The sequence below is a fragment of the Heloderma suspectum genome, chromosome 2 (genome assembly GCF_057233095.1).
Source record: "Heloderma suspectum isolate Gila_16-S chromosome 2, 16-S_ref, whole genome shotgun sequence".
NCBI classification, from domain to species: domain Eukaryota; kingdom Metazoa; phylum Chordata; class Lepidosauria; order Squamata; family Helodermatidae; genus Heloderma; species Heloderma suspectum.
This window is the reverse complement of record NC_139459.1, coordinates 260,807,525-260,827,120: the sequence shown is the minus strand read 5'-3', so window position 1 is coordinate 260,827,120 and position 19,596 is coordinate 260,807,525. Positions and strand designations below refer to the sequence as shown.

General features: G+C 47.5%; 1 protein-coding gene across 4 annotated transcripts in view; it reads right to left on the bottom strand.

The window, feature by feature from the left end:
- The window catches only part of SLC25A48 (solute carrier family 25 member 48), a 71,393-nt gene that overhangs the window by 38,658 nt on the left and 13,139 nt on the right, over nucleotides 1–19,596 (bottom strand). For all 4 annotated transcript variants that reach the window (XM_084838996.1, XM_084838993.1, XM_084838994.1 and 1 more), the window contains exon 3: nucleotides 2,975–3,046. Coding sequence is in view for 3 of the 4 variants with exons in the window: in XM_084838993.1 (XP_084695119.1) it covers nucleotides 2,975–3,046 (72 nt within the window). In the remaining variant the exon portion in view is untranslated. The remainder of the gene's footprint in view (nucleotides 1–2,974; nucleotides 3,047–19,596) is intronic.

Below are 19,596 nucleotides of genomic sequence, written 5' to 3'. Positions count from 1 at the left end.
TCCAGCCGCCCTGCATTTTTGCTAGACGGGCAATTTCACCCATTTAGGAGCAGCGCTTTAGAAGGGGAGGGAAGGAGGCTAGGGCAGCCATAGGAAATGGCGTAATGCAGCCGCCCCAGTCTCCTCCCCTCCCAACCCCCCAGAATGCCCCCTTTTCCCCATCTCTGTGGTCCATTTTCCAAGCATGGAGAGGTAGCCGGATACAAGGGGGAGGGGGAGGGGATCTTGGAGCCAGGAAACTAAACTATCCTACCCCACCCCCACCCCACACACACACACGCTGTCTGGTGGACATAGGATGGCTCTCCCTGGCCCTATCAGATTTCTAGATTTAGAAGGTCAAAAGTTTGTGTGGGATTGAAGCCAGATTGTATAAAACCAAGCCTGCTAACTGTGTGCATTTGCCATACAAGTAAATCACCCTTACTATTCACTACCCAACCCTACCAGCATGAGAAAAGTGTGCTCTGTGCATACAATAATGTGCACCTATGAAGCTGTCATATATCAAGTTAGATCTTTGATCTTCATGCTCACTGTTGTCTGTTCCAAGATCACTGTCAGCACCTTGGGCAGCTACTGAGGCTCCAGGATTCTGCCAGGGTCCACATCTGATGCTTGCCCTGGGCCCCATTTTCCACCACTCCAATGGGCAACTTGGATATTTTCTACAATGCCCCAGCCAGAGCAACCCCCATGCAGCAATGCTCTGGGGCATTGTGGGAAATTTATATGGATTTATAGAGATGTACACAGCATAGCTCTGAGTATGCAGGCCAGTGCTCAGTCTATGAGAGGTCCAAGCCTTCCTTGGAATCATATTCTTTGAGCTTTCTGTTGAAGGCCTTGGCCTAGGAATAGGAAGAAGAATACTGGAAGTCCATGACTGGCTATGCAGATGGTATTGTTGGGAAAGGTTTGGTTTCTTCGACCATGGTCTACATGTCCATGATGAAGAACATCTGGCAGGAGATGGGTTGTACCTCACCAAGACTGGGGAGACTGTTGCACCTCACAAAGACTGTTTGACAAGAGTCTCATGAACCTGATCAGGAAGGTTTTAAACTAAATCTGGCAGGGCAACAAAACCCAAGAAGACAGGATAATGTCAGGTACTGGAGACAAGAGCATGGATGAAACCAGGATGACGGTATGGGTAGCCACTAATATGTAAGAAAAAACAGTAAGGAAGTGGTTGTGATATACAACCCGTGGTTTCCAGTTTCTCTATACCAATGCACGGTGTATAGGAAATAGGCTGAATTTGAAATCTTAATACAGGGAGGCAAATATTATTTAATACGCATTACTGAAACCTGGTGGGATGTGATTCATACTTGGAATGTAGGGACTGAAGGGTACAATTTATTCAAAAGGAATAGACCAATGGGAAGAGAGTAATACCATTATGAATCTGAGCATTTAAGGTAATTTGAGAGCATCTGGGTAAAAGTTAGATGAGAGGGAAATCATAGCAATATCATGTGCTACAGACTGCCAAGTTAGGCAGAAGACTTGGATGATGCCTTCCAAGATCAGGTAACCAAGCTTTCAAAGTGGAGGGACATAGTCATAATGGGAGACTGATATCTGCTGGAAGTCAAACTCTGCAAAGAATGGAAGGTCTAATAAATTCCTGACTTGCCTTGCTGACAACTTCATCATCCAGAAGGTGAAAGAAGAGGCAAGGGGATCAGCTATCCTAAACCTGATCCTCACCAGCAACCTAAGAACTGGTTGATGAGGTGAAAGTAGTAGGAACCTTGGGTGGAAGTGAGCATGTCATCTTGGAATTCATACTACTGAGGAAAGGGAAAGTTGAGTATAGTACGATGTACAACTTAGATTTTAGGAAACCTGATTTTAACAGGTTTAAGGAAATAGTATCCTTAGGATCAATTAGATCAAGGAGAAGGGAGTTCAAGATGGGTCTATGACAGTTTAAAAGCAAGATACTGAAGGCACAAGTACTAACAATTCCAATGGAGAAGAAAAATGAAAGGCTTCTAAAGAAATCATGGTGGCTATGTACATAAGGAGTGTTCCAATGAGCTCAGAATTTTTTTTAAAAGATGCATAGGAAATGGAAGTGGAGGTAAACCACCAAGGATAAATACAAACAAATATCTGAAACATGTAATGCTACGTTTGGAGCATGAGGAAGGACAAGGAAATGGTAGGTCTACTGCATGGAGAAGATGGAAAATGTTAATAGACAACAGAGAGAACTCAGAAACTCCTACTTTGCCTCAATCTTCTCCCACAAGTAGGGATGTCTGTCACTGGGAAATCCGTCCCTTTTTGGGCTCAGCAGGTTTCTGTGGTGCCCCTGACTTGGCTTGCATTTGCGAGCTGAGCCATGGGTTTCTTCCCAAAATCCAGGAGCTTTGGGAGGTTGTTTTTAAATTTGCATAAAAGCCATTTGTGCAAATTGTGGGAGCAACTTGTGCAAATTATACAAATGATGGCCACAATTTGTGCAAATTGCACTCAAAATTTGCATAATTTGCACAAATGGCTTTTAACAGAAATATTAAAAAACCCTGGAAATCCATGAGCTGGCCTGACTCAACTCAACACAGATTGAGTCAGGAGAGCTTGCAGGAAAGTGAGCCAAAGTCCAGGGGGCCAAGATGATTAAAGCTCGGTGAGCTTCATCCCCCAGACAGATTCCTTTGACATCCCGCCCCACAAGGGAAATTGTGCTTGACCTGGCAAACATAGATCAAACTATAAAGGGAAGGAGCTGTAGGCCCAGAAAGGTAAAGGGGTGGTAGAGGAGAACCTAGCTGCTCTAAATCAATTCAAGCTTTATGGCCCTGAATTTCAATTGAAGAATGATCTGAACTTCCTGAACGCCAAATCTAATTGAAGACTGCACGGCAGTCAGTGGGAGGTCTTGGAAGGCTAGTTCATCAGTGTGCATATTTAAGTTCCTCTGTACTTGTAGTTCTCAGCAAAATAATATACTTACCCCTTCATTTCTGAACACAGTGAGGACACAGTTAAATGTGCTTCCATAGCCATGTCCAGCTTGTAAGCGAGTCTGCAGAAGAACAAAATTATTGAATAAAATCAAAATAGTATGCTTCCAATTAAACCAGACCTCATGCTTTATGAACAATGCACACTTTTATTTGACTATAATTCTTGCTTTGTTCCAAAGAAAAAACAAGGCAACAAGGCAAAAAAAATCAAGCATTGTATTCAATTTTTCCATTGCCAGAGACAGATCAAAACCATACTATGATACCTAAAACTCTCTGCTGTCAACATGTTTTGCATGCTGAAAATAAGAACTCTAAGCATTATGCAGGACTGTTAGCAGGAATCAGACCAGCAGCTCCCAGCAGCTCCCAGTCTATTTGGACCACTTCTTTCTGCCAGCTCCCAAAATTCTCCTTGGATCACTATGCACTTTTATTTCCACTTCATTGTAATCTATCTAGCTGTCATAATTGTTAGGCTTAAACAAGACTGGTAGGTGGTAATTATACGAACTTGATGAATGACGGAATATCACTTCTGCTACTCTAGAATCCGGTATATGCTACTAGATTTGGGGTACATACATACAATTCTCCACTGGAATAATTATATTAGATTTTACTTCTGTAGAAGCTGTTTCACTTCTGTTTTAATGCAAACACATTACAGTCTGAGCTTGTACCTATGATGTCATCCCAGATGGCTATCCTGTATTCAGTGGCACTGTCAGTATAAGTGGCCAAGATACAGTCTAGGATTCTGGAACTGGTTTGACCATTTTATGGCATAAGGCCCGCTGAAAATCCTTGTGTAGTTTCTGTTTCAGCTCAAACAAATTAAGAAAATATGCTCAACTGGCTAGAAAAATGCACAGTTTTAATTAGTTCAGGAGTGTAATATAGTGGCTAACTGTACAATGCTATGTATATCTATTTTATTTAGGTAAAACAATTTTAGGCCACTCTTTAGGGTACAAAACCCTCTCATGGTGGCTCCGAAATAAGTTAAGTTAAATGGGGTTTACTTCCAAATAAGTGTGTATAGGACTGCAGTCTAAGAGAGTGAGCTGTGAACTAGGAAGTATTGCCAGAGGGCACCATTTTGCCCCCATTTTGAGTTCCCCACATGACCACCTTGGCTCAAAAGTCTCCATTTTGTCTGGCAAAGTTTGCTGGCAAGGTCTGTCTTGCAGTTCACTCTGACACTCTCTAGTGAAATTGACTAGAGCGTTACCCACTCCTCTGTGCGTTGGCTTGAGAACTCTTGGATTTGCTAACACCTAATTTTCTTCCATTTTCTAATTCAGTGAAGATAACGCTGAAGGCCTTGATGGGCTGGTTAGGAACTGTGGCCTGATAGAAGTGCAGCTACTGCTCTGCGTTTGTGTGGAATAATACGTTTGTGGCTGCATTTAACAATAACAAAGAAATGAGTGACCTATTGCATGTTGCACTCTGTGTTTAACCTGGATCAGAAGCTGATAAGCCGTAACTGTATTTAAACTAAGAATGGCCCTGCGGAGTTGACAGAACTTTGAAGAAGCAAGAGGAAAAAGAGGAAGTGTGCTGCATGGGGGAGAGAGATGTGTAGGAGAGAACATTAGGAAGCAATGAGAGAACAATGGAGAGACCGCTAGGAAATAGGAAGCCACCTTATACTGAGTCAGATCACTGGGGATGTACTTAAAAGAGACACCAGATGGCCACTGAAATGCATTAGTTCATTCCAAATGGCCATAGGAAATCACTGGAAGGTTTTAGAGATAATCTTCAAATCAAAGCACATGAAGAGGCAAACATTTATTTTTCATAGAAAACAACTCTGAATCAAAATACTAACAGAGTGGTTTTAGGGAACAAATTCCTATGACCCCCAGCACAGCAGTTTCTAGGGAACATCTCCAAACACACAAAGAGATAGGAATGCAATAAACAGAAGGTGACTGCAGTCTTACACAGTGATCTATAAGCGCCAGTTTCAAATGGCCTAGACATGTGGATGGCAAAGGGTGTGTGTGTGTGTCAAAAACCTGCCTGGGACTATTTTCATGCTTATAGCTGCCATCCCTCCTTCCCTTACAGCTGGCCTGTACTTCCAAATAGCCATAGGAATACACTGGAATGGTACCAGAACCCTACAGGAAACAGAGGGAGCCCCCAAACTGCTCACGGGTAACAGAGGGTAAGCCCCAAACTTCCTAAGAGTCCTGATGTAATGCATCCTCTATAGGAATGGCCTATCCTTCAGCATGGCCATCATATTCAGGTGACCTTTGGAATGGCCTGCATTGGACTGAGACAAGCAACCCCACAGAAAAGAGCATCAGCCCCCAAATTGCTCACATATGACACAGTGAGTGACCCCAAACATCCCAAGAGCCCAGATGTGGTGAATGCTTCAGCATGGCCATCATATTCAAGTGTCATTCCAAATGGCCATAGGAATGCATTGGATTGCGATGAACAGCACCACAGAAAAGAGCAGGAACCCCCAGACTGCTCACAGGTGATAGTACCCCCACATATCCCAGGAGTCACTGTTTCGCGCATGCTCCATAGGAATGGCTCCTCCTTCCCCATGGCCAGAATGTTCAGGTGTCGTTCTGAATGACCATAGGAATGCATTGGACCGAGACAAGCAGCCCACAGGAAAGAGCAGGAGCCCCCAGACCACTCACAGGTGCCAGAGAGGGTATCGCCAAACACCCCAAGAGTCACTATTTGATGCATGCTCCATAAGAATGACCCCTACATCCGCATGGCCATAATATTCAGGTGTCCTTCAGAATGGCTATGGGAATTCATTTGAATGAGATGAGCAGCCCCACAGGAAGGGGCAGGAACCCCAATGCTGCTCACCGGTGACAGTGGAAGTACCCCCAAAGACCCCAAGAGACCCAATGTCATTTTCCCTCCATAGCAATGACCCCTTCATCCACCTGGCCATAATTTTCAGGTATCCTTCGGAATGGACATTGGAATGCATTGGTCTGGGACGAGCAGCCCCACAGGAGACAGCAGGAGCCCCAAATTGCTCACAGGTGCCATAGGGGGTACCCCAAACATCCCAAGGGTCACTATTTGATGCATGCTCCACAGGAATGGCCCCTCTTTCCCCATGGCCTCAATATTCAGGTGTCCTTCGGAATGGCCATAGGAATGCATTAACTGAGACAAACAGCCCCACAGGAAACAGCAGGAACCTCAAAACTGCTCACAGGTAATAGAGTTGGTACCCCCAAAGTCTACAGGAGTCACTATTTGAAGCCTGCTCCATAGGAATGGCCCATCCTTCTGCATGGCCATAATATTCAGGTGTCCTTCTAAATGACCGTAGGAATGCATTGGATGGATACAAACAGCTCCCCAGGAAACAGCAGGAGCCCCAATACTGCTTATGGATGCTTCAAGGGAGTACCCCCCACAAATGCCAAGCATCATGATGCCATGCATGCTTCATAGCAATGGCTTCTCCTTCGGTGTCCTTCTGTTTAGTATGCCCCGACCATTGGTCCATCTAGCCCAGAACTGTCAACACTGCCTGGTTGCAGCTCTCCAGGGTTTCAGGCAGGAATTTTTCCAGGTCTACCTGGAGATGCTGGGGATTGAACCTGGGACCTTTTGCATGCAAAGCAGGTGCTCTACCACTGAGCCATGCCACTGATTGTTTGGGTATATTCCATGTCAAGTCTCTAGGGGTCTTCTGCTGTCTCTGTGTATATCAGTGCACAACAAAGCAAGCAGACAAGCAAGCAACATGTTTGCCTAATAGTTATCACAGTGCTGCGTTATTACACAAAGCTTATTACAGTCCTCTGTAATATAGGTTATTACAGTCCAGGAGTGATCCATGGGACATACAGACATAACATATTAGTACTGTGACACCCAGTAGTGTTATAACTTAGCGTTATAGCTTTTGTCCCATGTTTTAGGAAGACTTCTACTTTCACACAGATGCTGACACAGTCATTTATGTATGTGTCACTGATTTTATGTAACAACATTCTATGATTCTATGTAGCAATTACTCAAAATATTGTAGGAAGGTACAAATGAGATGATGAATCAATTTGAACTCAAAGAGCAGGGATGGGGGCAAGTTGTTGCGTAAAGGGGAGCAAGGGATAGGAAAGCAGGAGTAAGCAAAGGGGAAGTTAAACGAGTCAGCAAGCAAGGAAAGACTATTGAACATAATTAGCACCAATTGTGTTTTTTTTTTTTTCATTATTACATTTCTATACTGCCCAATAAGCGAAGCTCTCTGGGCTGTTCACAACAGTTACAGTGTTGAACTAAGACCTCTGAGCTTTGAAGGACTCCCTGGTAAACTAGACTCCATGACAGGCCTAGCTGCTGCTGCTGCAGCAGCAGCTGCTTCTCCTCCTCCTCCTCCTCACTGAGGCCTTGCCCTGAGCAGACCAGAATAGCTCAGCATCACTGCACAGCCTCCTTTATCTGGCTGACATGTCACTTCTCATTCTCACTCTGCTCCACCCTTTTCCGGGTCAGCCTCAACAGATAACCCATAACTTGCCTTTTTGTCTTACTTTCTCAATAAAAGCTCTGTTTCTGGAAAAGCTCTGATCTCATCTTTGTTGACCTCCTGCCACCCTCCCCCCCCCCCCGTACTTTATGAAGACACTCTGCTACCTAGACTACATTCCTAACGCTATGTGTGCTGTGGTCCTGTTTATTTTGATAAATGTACTAGGTTCTGGGCCATAAGTACCAGACTGAGAGCAGCCTGTCCTCCAGTGGGATAGAGACAGGGCTGCCGATGGGAGAGGTCAGTAAAGCTAAGTTTCCCCCAGTCACGCATGTTCCAGATGGGCTTATTCCCTGACCATCGGGAAATAGCTTACAGAGATGTATAGTGACGGGTGTTCCAAGAAAGTATAGAAATAAATGCCTCTTATTAAAACATTAGTTCTGCCATGAACTAATGAACCTCAGTGGGTGGCCATGGGTAAGCTACTATTGCAATATGAGGATGATAATAATTATGGTTAACCTTTCAGGGCTGTAGTAAGAATTAGTGTGCTTTGAACACTCAGAAAGCACTGGATACATGCTGCTGCTGCTGCTGCTGATTGGAAGCTGTCTTGCACTGAGTCTGACTGTTGGTCCATCTAGCTCAGTATTGTCTACACTGACTGGCAGTGGCTCTCCAGGGCTTCCGACAGGAGCCTTTCCTAACCCTACCTGGCAATGCCAAGGACTGAACATGAAGCCTTTTGCATACAAAGCATGTGAACTTCCTGTGAGATATGGCCCTTCCCAGGAACTTTAACAAGTGAGGCACTATAAAGTCCTGTCCTGAGATTAGTGCTAGTTATTGTATCCATCAATGTTTTGAAAAGAAGAATAGAAAGTACACTTCGAAAATGTACACATGAGATCATGTACTTCGGAGGACAGCAAGAGTTACTACAACAAGTTGGGCACAAAATAAAAGGCACCATTGCAAATGAGATCAAACTGCACACTGGGGTGCGTTAACAGGGGAAGGACAAGTAAGGCACTTGTGCGAGATTCTTCTCCCTCTACATTCATCATTTGCTTGAAGGCTGGTCATGTGCCCTCTTTTACGGAGGACAGTCCTCTATTTGAAGCATTGTCAGGGGACTGGCCTGTATTTGAAAGCATCCTGTATTTGAAAGGTTGTCCAGTTTAAAGATAAAGAGCCATAAGAACTGTTGCCTATCAACAGTTAGCACCTTGATAGCAGACTGAGCAAGGAACACCGGTCACCTGGTCACAGTCTTCTACACTATGGTGAGGTGGATTGTGTTTCTATTTAAATTATTATAACTTAATTCTATTTAAATTATAATAATTATGTCTAAATGTGCATCTTGATCGATTGCATTTATATCCTGCCTTTTTTCCTCTTGCAAGAAACCCAAGGCGGTGTACATAATCCTCCTCTCCTCCATTTTATCCTCACAACAACAACCCTGTGAGGTAGGCTGGGCCTGAGAGTCTGTGACTGGCCTGAAGTCACCCAGTGAGCTTCCATAGCTGAGTGGGGACTGGAACCTGGGTCTCCCAAGACCTAGTCCAACACTCTCACCAGTACACTATACTGGCTCTATATAAAGTAGCATATGCAAAGTTTTTGCAAATCACGATCCTCTTTTGTCCTCTTTTTTGGTGATGCATTCCCTGTTTTTTGGCAATTCTTCAGCAGCCACCCTATTTGCTTGAGCATGCCATACTTCACAGCACTGATTTAAGTGTCATGCTCAAACTGTTGTGCTCACAACAAGGTCTGGCCCAAGACATTTTCCTGCTCGAAGCAAAGGACAATATGGCACATATACAGAAGCTGATCTTACCGGCAATTGGATCTTATTTCAATGCTAGTGATGGGACAGCATCCCCTTAAGGATAGCAAGCTAGCTTAGGGGCACAGAACAGGCTGTGTTGCTCCCCTCCCCCCCCCCGAGCTCTGTCCTCCAATGCCTTGTTGTGAGCATCTGCTGCCTGAGGCAGCCACCCCGCTCAGCCTAATGGCATGGCCAGCCCAGTTCAGAACACATTAAGAAAGACACAAGCACATTGCTGTCCTAACCCATAAAAAATGGTGGAGTTTGCACTGTAGGGCATAAGATGAAAAGGTAAAGAACTTGGTCCTGTGTGTGTGTGTTGGGGCAGATGAAGACGGTTCTGGGTACTAGCAGCTTTTAGATATTTAAAAAGGCTGGGACACTGGGAGTGGGAGAAAAATTGGTGGCAGAAAAATGGTTGACCAAGCCTATTAATAGAAGCGCAAGCATTAGTTGATCAAAGTTCTAGCAGAGCAAAAATAAAAGGCATCTTAACAGCAAGAATGACAATATAATCGTGGCCCCTGAAGTTGTGGAATCTCTTTCCCCGGAGCGTTTTGAAAAAGAGATCCCCATTTTGAGCAGCTGCTATAAACTGGAGACATATCCTGTGAATGAATGCAAAACTAGAAGGTAGGATATGATATGGGGTTCCCTGTGACACATTTCTTGCTCCACCCTTTTCCATGTAAGTCTCCACATCTGCCATACAAGGCAAGGGTATCAATGAAAGCTGTTCAAAAGTGCCATGTAGCCTTGATGACTTGGAAATTAGTGGAAGTGAGTTAGTTCAAAGGGGTCCAGATGGAAAATGATCAACAGATGCTTGTTGAGTTCCCATCTTTGTACGTAAGCAGACCTAGCCAGGATGTGCATGGGAGACTACCTAAAGCAGAAATTCTGTGTAGTCAGCTGAACTCCCTGGAGGAACATGGGGTTAAAATGTACCAAATAAATGAAACATTTTATGGTTAGCATGAAAGTCCTGAAATTCATCTGTCGAAGGAGATCCATCCATAGATCTCATTAGCAGCAGGCTGGTACTGATGAGTAAAATGTACTACTCAGTGTCAGCTCCAGGTGCTGGGGAGCTCTAGGGCAAGATGCCCTGACTGGGTCCACCTTCTTGCTACTGTCACCACTGCCCTCTCCCTTTATGCTTAATCTGCACCATGGCCCAGAATGAGACAGAAAGGTGAGTGGAGGCTGCTGTTCCTCCTCCTCACTCTTGCCACTGTTCACACACTTGGAGCGGGAAAGTGAAAAGGAAGCAAAGCAAGGAGCAGGAGAAGGAGCAGGAGCAGGTCCACACTGTCCTCTGGGTATCAGGAGTGGGCCCTCTGCTGGGATGTGGGTCTTGGCAGGTCCCCTATGGTGCCACCCCTGATGTTGGCCCTGGCATAACCAATCAGCTATGGGCTTTCTTTTCATACTGCTGCACTTTAGGAGAAAATAATTGGCTAGGACACATGATTGTAAAAAACCCAGAAAAATATTAATCCCATCATTTTTCAGGATGAATTTTATATAGAGCATCAGTGTAGTAAATTGGCAGATGATCTAAAAGGAATGCAAATGCTAACTACGCTCTTGGGACACATGCCAAAAAAAGAAAGAAAAAAGAGTAGAAGTGGAATTTAGCACCAGCTTTACTTTTCACTTCTGCATCGTATTATCTGCTTGGTTAATTATACCAAGTTTAAGAGGCAGATTTATTATTCAAGGATTCATTAAAAGCTAGAGTGCTGCGGTACGTATCTACGTCTAGCGTTTTGTGTAAGCTGAAGCCCATACCTACCCATCCTCATACATAAACCATAGGAGCAATCTAGTATAGCTACATTAAAATCCAGAACATGCTTACACTACCTTTCAAATTCCTCTTATTCAAGGACCATCACATTAATTTCTTGTTCGCTGAAATCAACATTGGCAAATCACTCCCGGGGCTCAAGGTTTTGCAAAGAGTCAAAGTACTCACTTTGAGCATGGTCTACATGGCTTACTTGTCAGTTTCAAGAGACCTGCTGTACTGGAACACAAACCACATTCAATACACTCAGCTATTCAGCACAACCCCCCATTCTCACTCCCTTATTCCTCAGGATGCGCCTCAGCTATTTTCATCAGTAAATACTGAATAACTCTATGACTGCACTTCTCAATTCTCCATTTAAGGCCCTTCCCTTCCCCCCACCAATTTGGAAATGGAACAAAGCCGCCTCGTTGCTATTCCCAAGCTGCATCCAGATCCAAGGGCAAAGAAAGTGCCAGCTTGACAGTTGTCTTTTAAGTATTGAAAGATGCGTTGCTTGTTTCTTGGCAGTGCTGAAGCAAATGTAGGAAACGTAGCAAAAATGTTCCCACAAGTTCCATTGTCGGCCTATAGCACGCACTACCAGCAGTGACAGTAAAACCATCCATTTGCCAGCCCTGGAAGGCACATATTCCTTCAGTACTTACTTCCAGAGAAATTCACGGACTGCACAGCAAATTGTAAATACACAAATACGATTAGCGTCCTGGCACAGCTGCTACAGGAAGGGGGAGCATTCAAGCAAACACTGTATTTTGGTGCTTTTTGCTTTAAAACCCTCCAAGCATACTCAGCCACAGCCCTGTTCATGGGAACATAGCAGTACTCACACTGAATAGTTACACTGACAATAGGCAGCATCATACACATCATACAATGTACAAGGCCGTAAAGTAGGTGCTTCGCTTCCCATTACAATCTCAGGGCTGATTCCCACTTTGACTATTGCGTCTTCTTCCTAATCCATGGGGCCATAGCATCCATTCAACAGCCCTATCCATGGGTTGGCATTATGTGCAGACCAAGTCAATATATAACATTAAGCCCCACAGCCACAGGACAGAGCGTAAGAAGAGCCCTGATGGGTCAAACCAAAGGCCTATCCGCTCCAGCTTTCTGTTTCCGTATTGGCCAACCAGATGCCACTTGGAGGCCATCTACATGAACCTTTTACTCCAGGGCAGGTGCAAGTCGAGGTCCTTTCGATTAGACGGCGCAGTCACCACTTCGCAGCCATCCGTGGTTTTCTCCTGGAAAATGCGGATTTCTGAGGAGGCGTTTTGCTGCGTTGTTTTTGGTTTGCTGCAGGTTTACTGTGGTTGTGAGCCGCCTGTCCCTTCCCCAAACCCACTGCGCATTTTGCGGTGGGTGTGTTGTGGGCGTGCATGGTGCTTGCGTCACTCTGTGATGCCCCTTTTCTCCCCCATCCCTTCGCAGCTGTGCAGTTACAGAGGCACAGAGGGGCGTTTTCATCTATTTAATCACACTTTCGCACATTTTTGCAGCGTCGTATCTTCGCAATGGTTGCTTTTGGACTCAGTGCCCAAGGGCGGGGGGTGTGTGCGGTCTTGGGAGAGGACCAACATCGCTCCGGCCACCATTTCGGAGCAATGGCTAGGCATGTACCACTCACACTTGTGAGTGAGAACCATCGTGAGAGTCTCAGGCTGAGGAACTGACAAACACATGGCGTGGAAATGAAGGAGCACAAAACACTCGCTTGTTACCTAATGAGGGATGGAAAGACACAGCAGAGCCCCTAAAATACAAAACAGCCACTGAAGTGTTGCACCCCCACACTCCCGAAGCTGCACAGCTGTGAATTAAAGTATAATGGCAAAAAAAGAGGGCACGGCGGAGTCTGTAAGGGAAGCACGCAGTAAACCCCGAGTGTATCCCAGCAGAAGCTCATTTGAAGCTGAAATGCTGCACAGTTGTGACAGAGTGTGGGGTGAAAGCGGTGCCATGTAGATGGGGCCTACGAAGTCCTCAAGCAGGACATGAGGGCAACTGCATCATCCTGCTTATGTTCCTCAACAACTAGCATACAGAAGCATACTGCCTCCAGCACTGGAGGTAATATAGCCATCATGGCTAGTAGTCATTGATAGCCTTATCCTCCATGCAGTAGATCAGCAAGAGTTTCTCACTCCCAATGGTTTAACAATAGTGACAACAAATCCCCTTTCCCCCTCCTAAGTTAGGCTACTGAAATCAAGAAAGCTTTTGGGGTTGGGAAACATGAGTCCATTTGTGTGCAAGCTCCAGTTATGATACTGAAAATAAATTCCTGGGCTGACTATGTACTCAGAGGCACCTCAATTGTATGTTCCACAGTTCTATGTCTATCTTCTGGAGCTACTGATTTGTACCTAGCTCCAGCTGGTAGACCTCAGGCCTTTAGTGGAAAGCAAAGTAGATGCCACAAGCCTAAAACCTGCCCAGCCCTGTTTTAAATGGTTGTTGTTAGTCACTCTGGAACCCTTTGGTGTTGACAAGCAGGATACAAATATATGAATAAGTATCTATTGAAAATAAGTACTCACAACTGTAAATGGTTGATTGACGTATCTATTTATTCATTACAGGTTGGATCTAGACCACGTTAGACATGCTTAGGTCCCATTGAAATCAATGTGAAAACTGGGTCATGACTACCTTAAGTCCCCCTGATTTCAGTGGGACCTCAACACTGCTAACGTGGCCTGGATCCAAGTTACATTTCTGCCTGACTTAAGGCAGCCTGCATAGGGTTCTCCCTGGTGGTCTCCCATTCAGATCTGCTTAGTTCCAGCAAAGTTGCCGCATCATGTGCTATTCCCGTGTGGTCTGAAGACACATGACGCAGCAATCTTGCCAAAGCTAAGGAGGTATGAGTCTGATCGGTGCTTGCATGGGGCACCACCTGGGAACCTGATAATAAATTGCATACTTTTTTCTCTTTATAGCAGATCCGTCTTCTCTTCTTATGATTTTGCAATCCTGGAGAGTGACATATGTACTAAGACTTAGCAAAATTGGGGTGGGGGAGGAGAGAAATTATGTGAGCCAACTGCTGCTCTCACAGAGAAAGCTTTGGGGGCTGGTCAGAAGCCCCTTCCCCCGTGTCCGGCTTGCCTGGCTGCAGGGAGGATTTTGGGGGTGGGGGGGAGGGAGAGATGAAGGAATGCAATTGACATTCCCAGGGTGGCACCACTGTGGAAGGGAGGAGCCTACAGGCCGTTTTAGGCTAGGGCACCCCTCCCTTCCACCTCTTCGAAGTGCGGCTGCAGGAGGGGTTGACAGGTGCTCCTGCAGCCGGCAAAGAAGAGGCCGATCGGGAGCTGGGCAGCTTTGCCTCAGCTGAGTCGAGGCTGCCCACCTCCTCTCAGTGTTGTCAGCGGCGTCTGGGGCTCTGCAGCGCCTGATTTTGGTGGTGGCTGCTTGCTGCGGCATTCCTGGTAGCAGTGTTTCCCACTCACTGGACAGCGAGGTCTCTCACATGCGTGTGCGCGGTTCCCCCCGGGGACGAAGGGGGTGGCTTTGCATCACTACTGGGCCTGTAGGCCCAAGGTTTGTAGGGTGGGTCTCTTGGGCCTCATCCCCCCCCCCCGCTGTTTTCACCCAGTACAGCAGGTGTGGGGATCGATTGGGGGTTGGAGTTGGGCGGCTTTGCCCCCCATTTCTGTTTAGGCGATTACGCCGTGGCTGCTAGGGGCTGGTTTTGAGGGGCGCAGCCTGGAGTGTGCCTGGGCATTTTATGGGCCTGCAGGCCTGACGTTTTCTGGGTGGGCCATTAGGCCTATTCCCCCCCCCTCTACAGTTAGTGCCAAGGGGTGTGGGCTATTGGTGGCAATCCCTGGGCTTCCTCTCGACACCCCCCCCCCTTATAGTACTAGCCTGTGTAGGTTGAGGCAGTGTTTAGCCCTGGCAGGATGCCACCTAGGAAAGGAATTGGGGTGGGAGGGAAGGCGAAGGCCCCTCCCCCCCCAAACAGCATTTTCATAGGGCCGATTCATCCTCTTTTGAGGATGATAGCCCTACAGTGGCTATGCTTCTCTCCAGCGTGGAGGCAGCGGAAAGGGATAAGGGGATTTCTGCTCCAGTTACTCCTCTTCAACAGAGCATTCGGAGTATGGGGTCAAGGCTGACTAGGAAGCAGACTCAGAGAAATCTTTTGTTTTCAATTTCAGCCAGGTTGGATGCTCTGGAGGCATGGCCTAACTCCATTCCAGTGCAGGTAGCAGAGCTGTCAGATGTTTCTCTGGCCTGTGATCAAGTGCAAGAGCCAGCATTGGTTTCTGTTCCAGTTCCAGTTTCCAGGGAGTCTGCCTCCACATCTGCAGGCACAGTAGCACCTAGCCTGTGCCAGGTCCCAGATTCTCCTGCATTAATACCTCTGGGTCAAGGTGAGGGTGTAATGCCTGGGTCTCCCACCTCTTGGCAGGGGTGTGGCCCATTTATGCCTTGGGGTGGCTTCCTTAGATGTCTGGGATGGGTTGGTCCTTTCGTCATGGAGGAGATGTTCCCACTGCTCAGGCCTTTTGGCCTATGCTAACTCCTACTGGGGGTTTGTCCGGTGTGTCCGGCACAGCTGTTCCCACGGTGACATCAGTCGGGGCCTCCTCTGGTGTCATTTTGCATACCAGGTGTGCCCTTAAGGGCATTAACCCCCCCTTCCTCTGATGTTTCCGGTGAGTCAGGGGCCACAGTGGGGAGTGGGACCATTCAACCTCCGTCACCTCCAGTGGCTACAGCCTCTATGGGGACCATTCCTGAGCTCCCTTCTCAACAAGTATCGCCTGCTGCTGTGGCTTGTGCAGCAGTGTGGCATGGCCCTACAGCCAGTGATCCTGTGGCCCCTGTGGTGGCCCCCGTTGCTGGCAATGATCCTGATGCCAAGGTTAGTGATGAGGCAATCCCGACAGGCGGTACTGTTGCCCCCCTCAGGTATCATCTATTGCCAGCCACTAGGGAGAAGATATTGAAGGGTGAGTTTGTGGATGTATTCTCCTTGTTATTCCAGGAATCGGAATCAAAGGACAAGGAGAAGTCCAGCAACAAGGAACAGGAGCGGATTAGGCATAAGATGGTTTCTCGCACCTGGGCAAATTCGTTGCCTGGTTTCCTCATCTACATGGGTATTATACAGCAGAAATACCCAGAGTGGGGTTGGGTCCTGACCGAATATTTGGATATTATTTACAGGGCCTATACGGAATATGAGGGCGGAGCATGACTGGCATATGATGAATCATTTTGTATGCGGCCCGCCCCTGACCCCACCTTGCGTTGGGATGCAAAGGGCCACAACCTGTGGCTCCAGTTCATGACCCCAGCGAGGCAAGGCTTTGGAGACAGGCTGGATAGTGGCCACTTATTATCCAAGCAGCAGCCTGCTTCAGCCTTTAAGGCCGGCGCAGGGCAGGTCGTTCAACACTGCTTGCTCTGTTCGGAGTTTAGTGCCCACAGCACCTGCTCTAAAACCTCTTGCAAGTTCCGGCATGAGTGCTCTATGTGCGGGGGACAACATGGTTGTCTTAATTGCCCCAGGGCTAGAGGATGGCGGGGAGCAGCCCCGGAGGGGCAGGCCAATAGGAAACAAGGTGGGGGTCAATAGCCCCCTCCAAAGGGGTCCCAGCCCAGTTAAATTGCAATCTCTTTTGTGCCTCCTGAGGCGGTACCCGCTGTGGGAAGATGCTGTTTATTTAGAGAAAGGGTTTTCTGAGGGATTCCAGATTCCTTTTCAGGGCCAGCGTCATGCTCAGTTTGCATAGAACCAGGGATCCATTGCATATTTTGAACATCTGGTCAGGGAAAAAATGCAGAAAGAGGTGGCTGCTGGCAGGGTCATTGGTCCATTCACTACAAGGGGTGGACGAAAGTCACTTACCTGTCCTCGAAGATTTCCCGCGGTGGGGGGGAGGCGCTTCGTTGCTCCCCCCATGAAGTTCAGGCCGGGGGGGGGAGGCTTCCCGCCTTGCCCGGCCAAAATTCAGGCCGGGGGGGAGGCGCCTCGCCCGGCCGCGAACTAAACAATTAAAAAAAAAAAAAAAACGCCCCCGTGATAGGCTACGTGACGATTAACGTAGCCTATCACGGCTAGATCTGCAAAGTCAGCCGTGATAGGCTACGTAAATCGCCACGTAGCCTATCACGGGTGACTTAAAAAAAAAAAAAAAGCGCGTACGCAAATGGCGGCCCCCATAGGGAGCCGCCATTTGCGTTCCTTATTTGGTCGCTGTAGTCTACGTAAATCTTTACGTAGACTACGGCGAAAATAAGGGCAACGCAAATAGCGTTGCCCTTATTTTCGCCGTAGTCTACGTAAACATTTACGTAGACTACAGCGACCAAATAAGGAACGGGAATGGTGGCACCCTATGGGGGCCGCCATTATCCGTACGCGCTTTTTTTTTTTTTAAAGTCACCCATGATAGGCTAAGTGACGATTTACGTAGCCTATCACGGCTGACTTTGCAAATCTAGCTGTGATAGGCTACGTTAATCGTCACGTAGCCTATCACGGGGGCATTTTTTTTTTCTTTGATTGCAATGGCGGCGGCGGCAGCCGGTCGAAAGATCGGCTGCCGCCCCCGCCCCTGACGCAGACCCAACGAACCGCTGGCCGGACCCGCCGCCGGGAGGGACATTCGGCAAAGGTAAGTCCCGTCCCGGGGTGGGGGGCAGAGAATTTCTCCCCGAAACATGTTCAGGGGGCCGAACACGTTGGCGCTCGGCCCCCCAAAGTTTCGGGGAGAAATTCTCCGCCATCCCTATCACTACACCTCCTATTCCCAACTTGAGTCCTGGCCCCTGGGGAATACAGGCTGATCCATAACCTGTCTTTTCCTATAGGTGGATCTGTGAATGATGCAATTCCAGAGCACCTTTGTTCCGTACACTACGCATCCTTCGATTCTGCAATTTCTGTGGTAAGGGCCTGGGGTTGTGGGGCCTTCATGGGCAAATGCAATATTGAATCCACATTTTGCCTTTTGCCTATCTGCCCTGATGATTTTGATCTTTTAGGGTTCTGTTTTCAACGCCAGTTTTATGTTGATAGAGCTCTCCCTATGGGGTGCTCTATTTCCTGTGCTATGTTTGAGAAATTCAGTTCATTTTTGGAGTGGGCCCTTAGAGATAGGACGGGATTGCAGAATAAGCTACATTACCTGGATGATTTTTTATTTGCCGGCCCCTGGGATTCTACCCAGTGTGCCTGTTTAATGCAGGAGTTCTCTGCCTTGGCAGAGGAACTGGGCGTTCCTTTGGCCAGAGAAAACTGAGGGCCCCTTATCTGTCATTCTGTTTCTTGGGATTGAGTTGGATTCCGCAGCTCAGTCTTGTAGGCTCCCCAACGATAAACTCTTGGCCTTGCGGGAAAGGATCTCTGTGGTGGTGAGAGCTAAGAAGGTGACACTTCATGCCTTACAGGAAGTTGTTGGACATCTTAGTTTTGCTTGCCAGGTGGAGGCACCTGGTCGGGCATTCCTGCGGCGCCTGTGTGGTGCCATGCAGGGCCTACAGTTTCCTCACCACTGTGTCAGAGTGTCTGCTGCTATGAAGGCAGACCTGCAGGCATGGCTGCACTTCCTGGATGACTTTAATGGCATTTCTTTCTGGTGGTGAACTTCAGATACACTCTGATGTGTCAGGCGCCTTTGGTTTCGGGGTGGTTTTCCAGGATTGATGGTGTGCTGGGTCATGGCCGGAGGACTGGCAAGCTGCTGGTGTGGGTGGGGATCTCACCTTTTCAGAATCCTTTCCCATCTACGTGGCAGCACAGTGTGGGCCGAGCAACTGTCCAACTCCTTAGCGCACTTTTGATGTGACAGCCAGGCCACGGTTTGGGTGATTAAGTCCCTGTAATCCCGTAATCCTAGAGTAATGGTTTTGGTCAGGGCATTCACTTTGCAATGCCTCTGGTTTAATATCTTGTTCCAGGCCCGACATGTCCCTGGCTCGGATAACGCCATTGCTGATGCTTTGTCGCGTAACCAGGTAGAGAGGTCTCGGGACCTTGCTCCCTGGGTGCAGGTACTGCCAGAGACCATGCCAGCCGAGCTTGGGGAGTCTGGTGGAATGAGGCTGAGCAGGCCATGCTGCAGTCGGTAGCACCCAGCACGAGGGCTTCTTACCTCAAGGCAGGTGGGGAGTTCTTTGTTTTCAGGGATTCCTTGCAGCTGCTGCAGGTTTGGCCCATTCCGGTAGAGCAATTCTGCGTTCACGCTCGGCAGAGAGGCCTTTCAGCTCGGCCCATTGGCGGAAAACTTTCTGCTCTAGCCTTTTGATCCAAGCTGAAGGGGGTGCCCAATAACACTGTTGACTTTAGGGTGAGGCGAACCCTTCAGGGCTGGGCACGGATGTCTCCTGCAATACCTGACACTCGGCTTCCTTTGAGGCTGGATATATTGCTGGGACTGAAGGGACAGAGGACATCTTTATGTCACTGAAGGGACAGTGGACATCTTTATGTCAC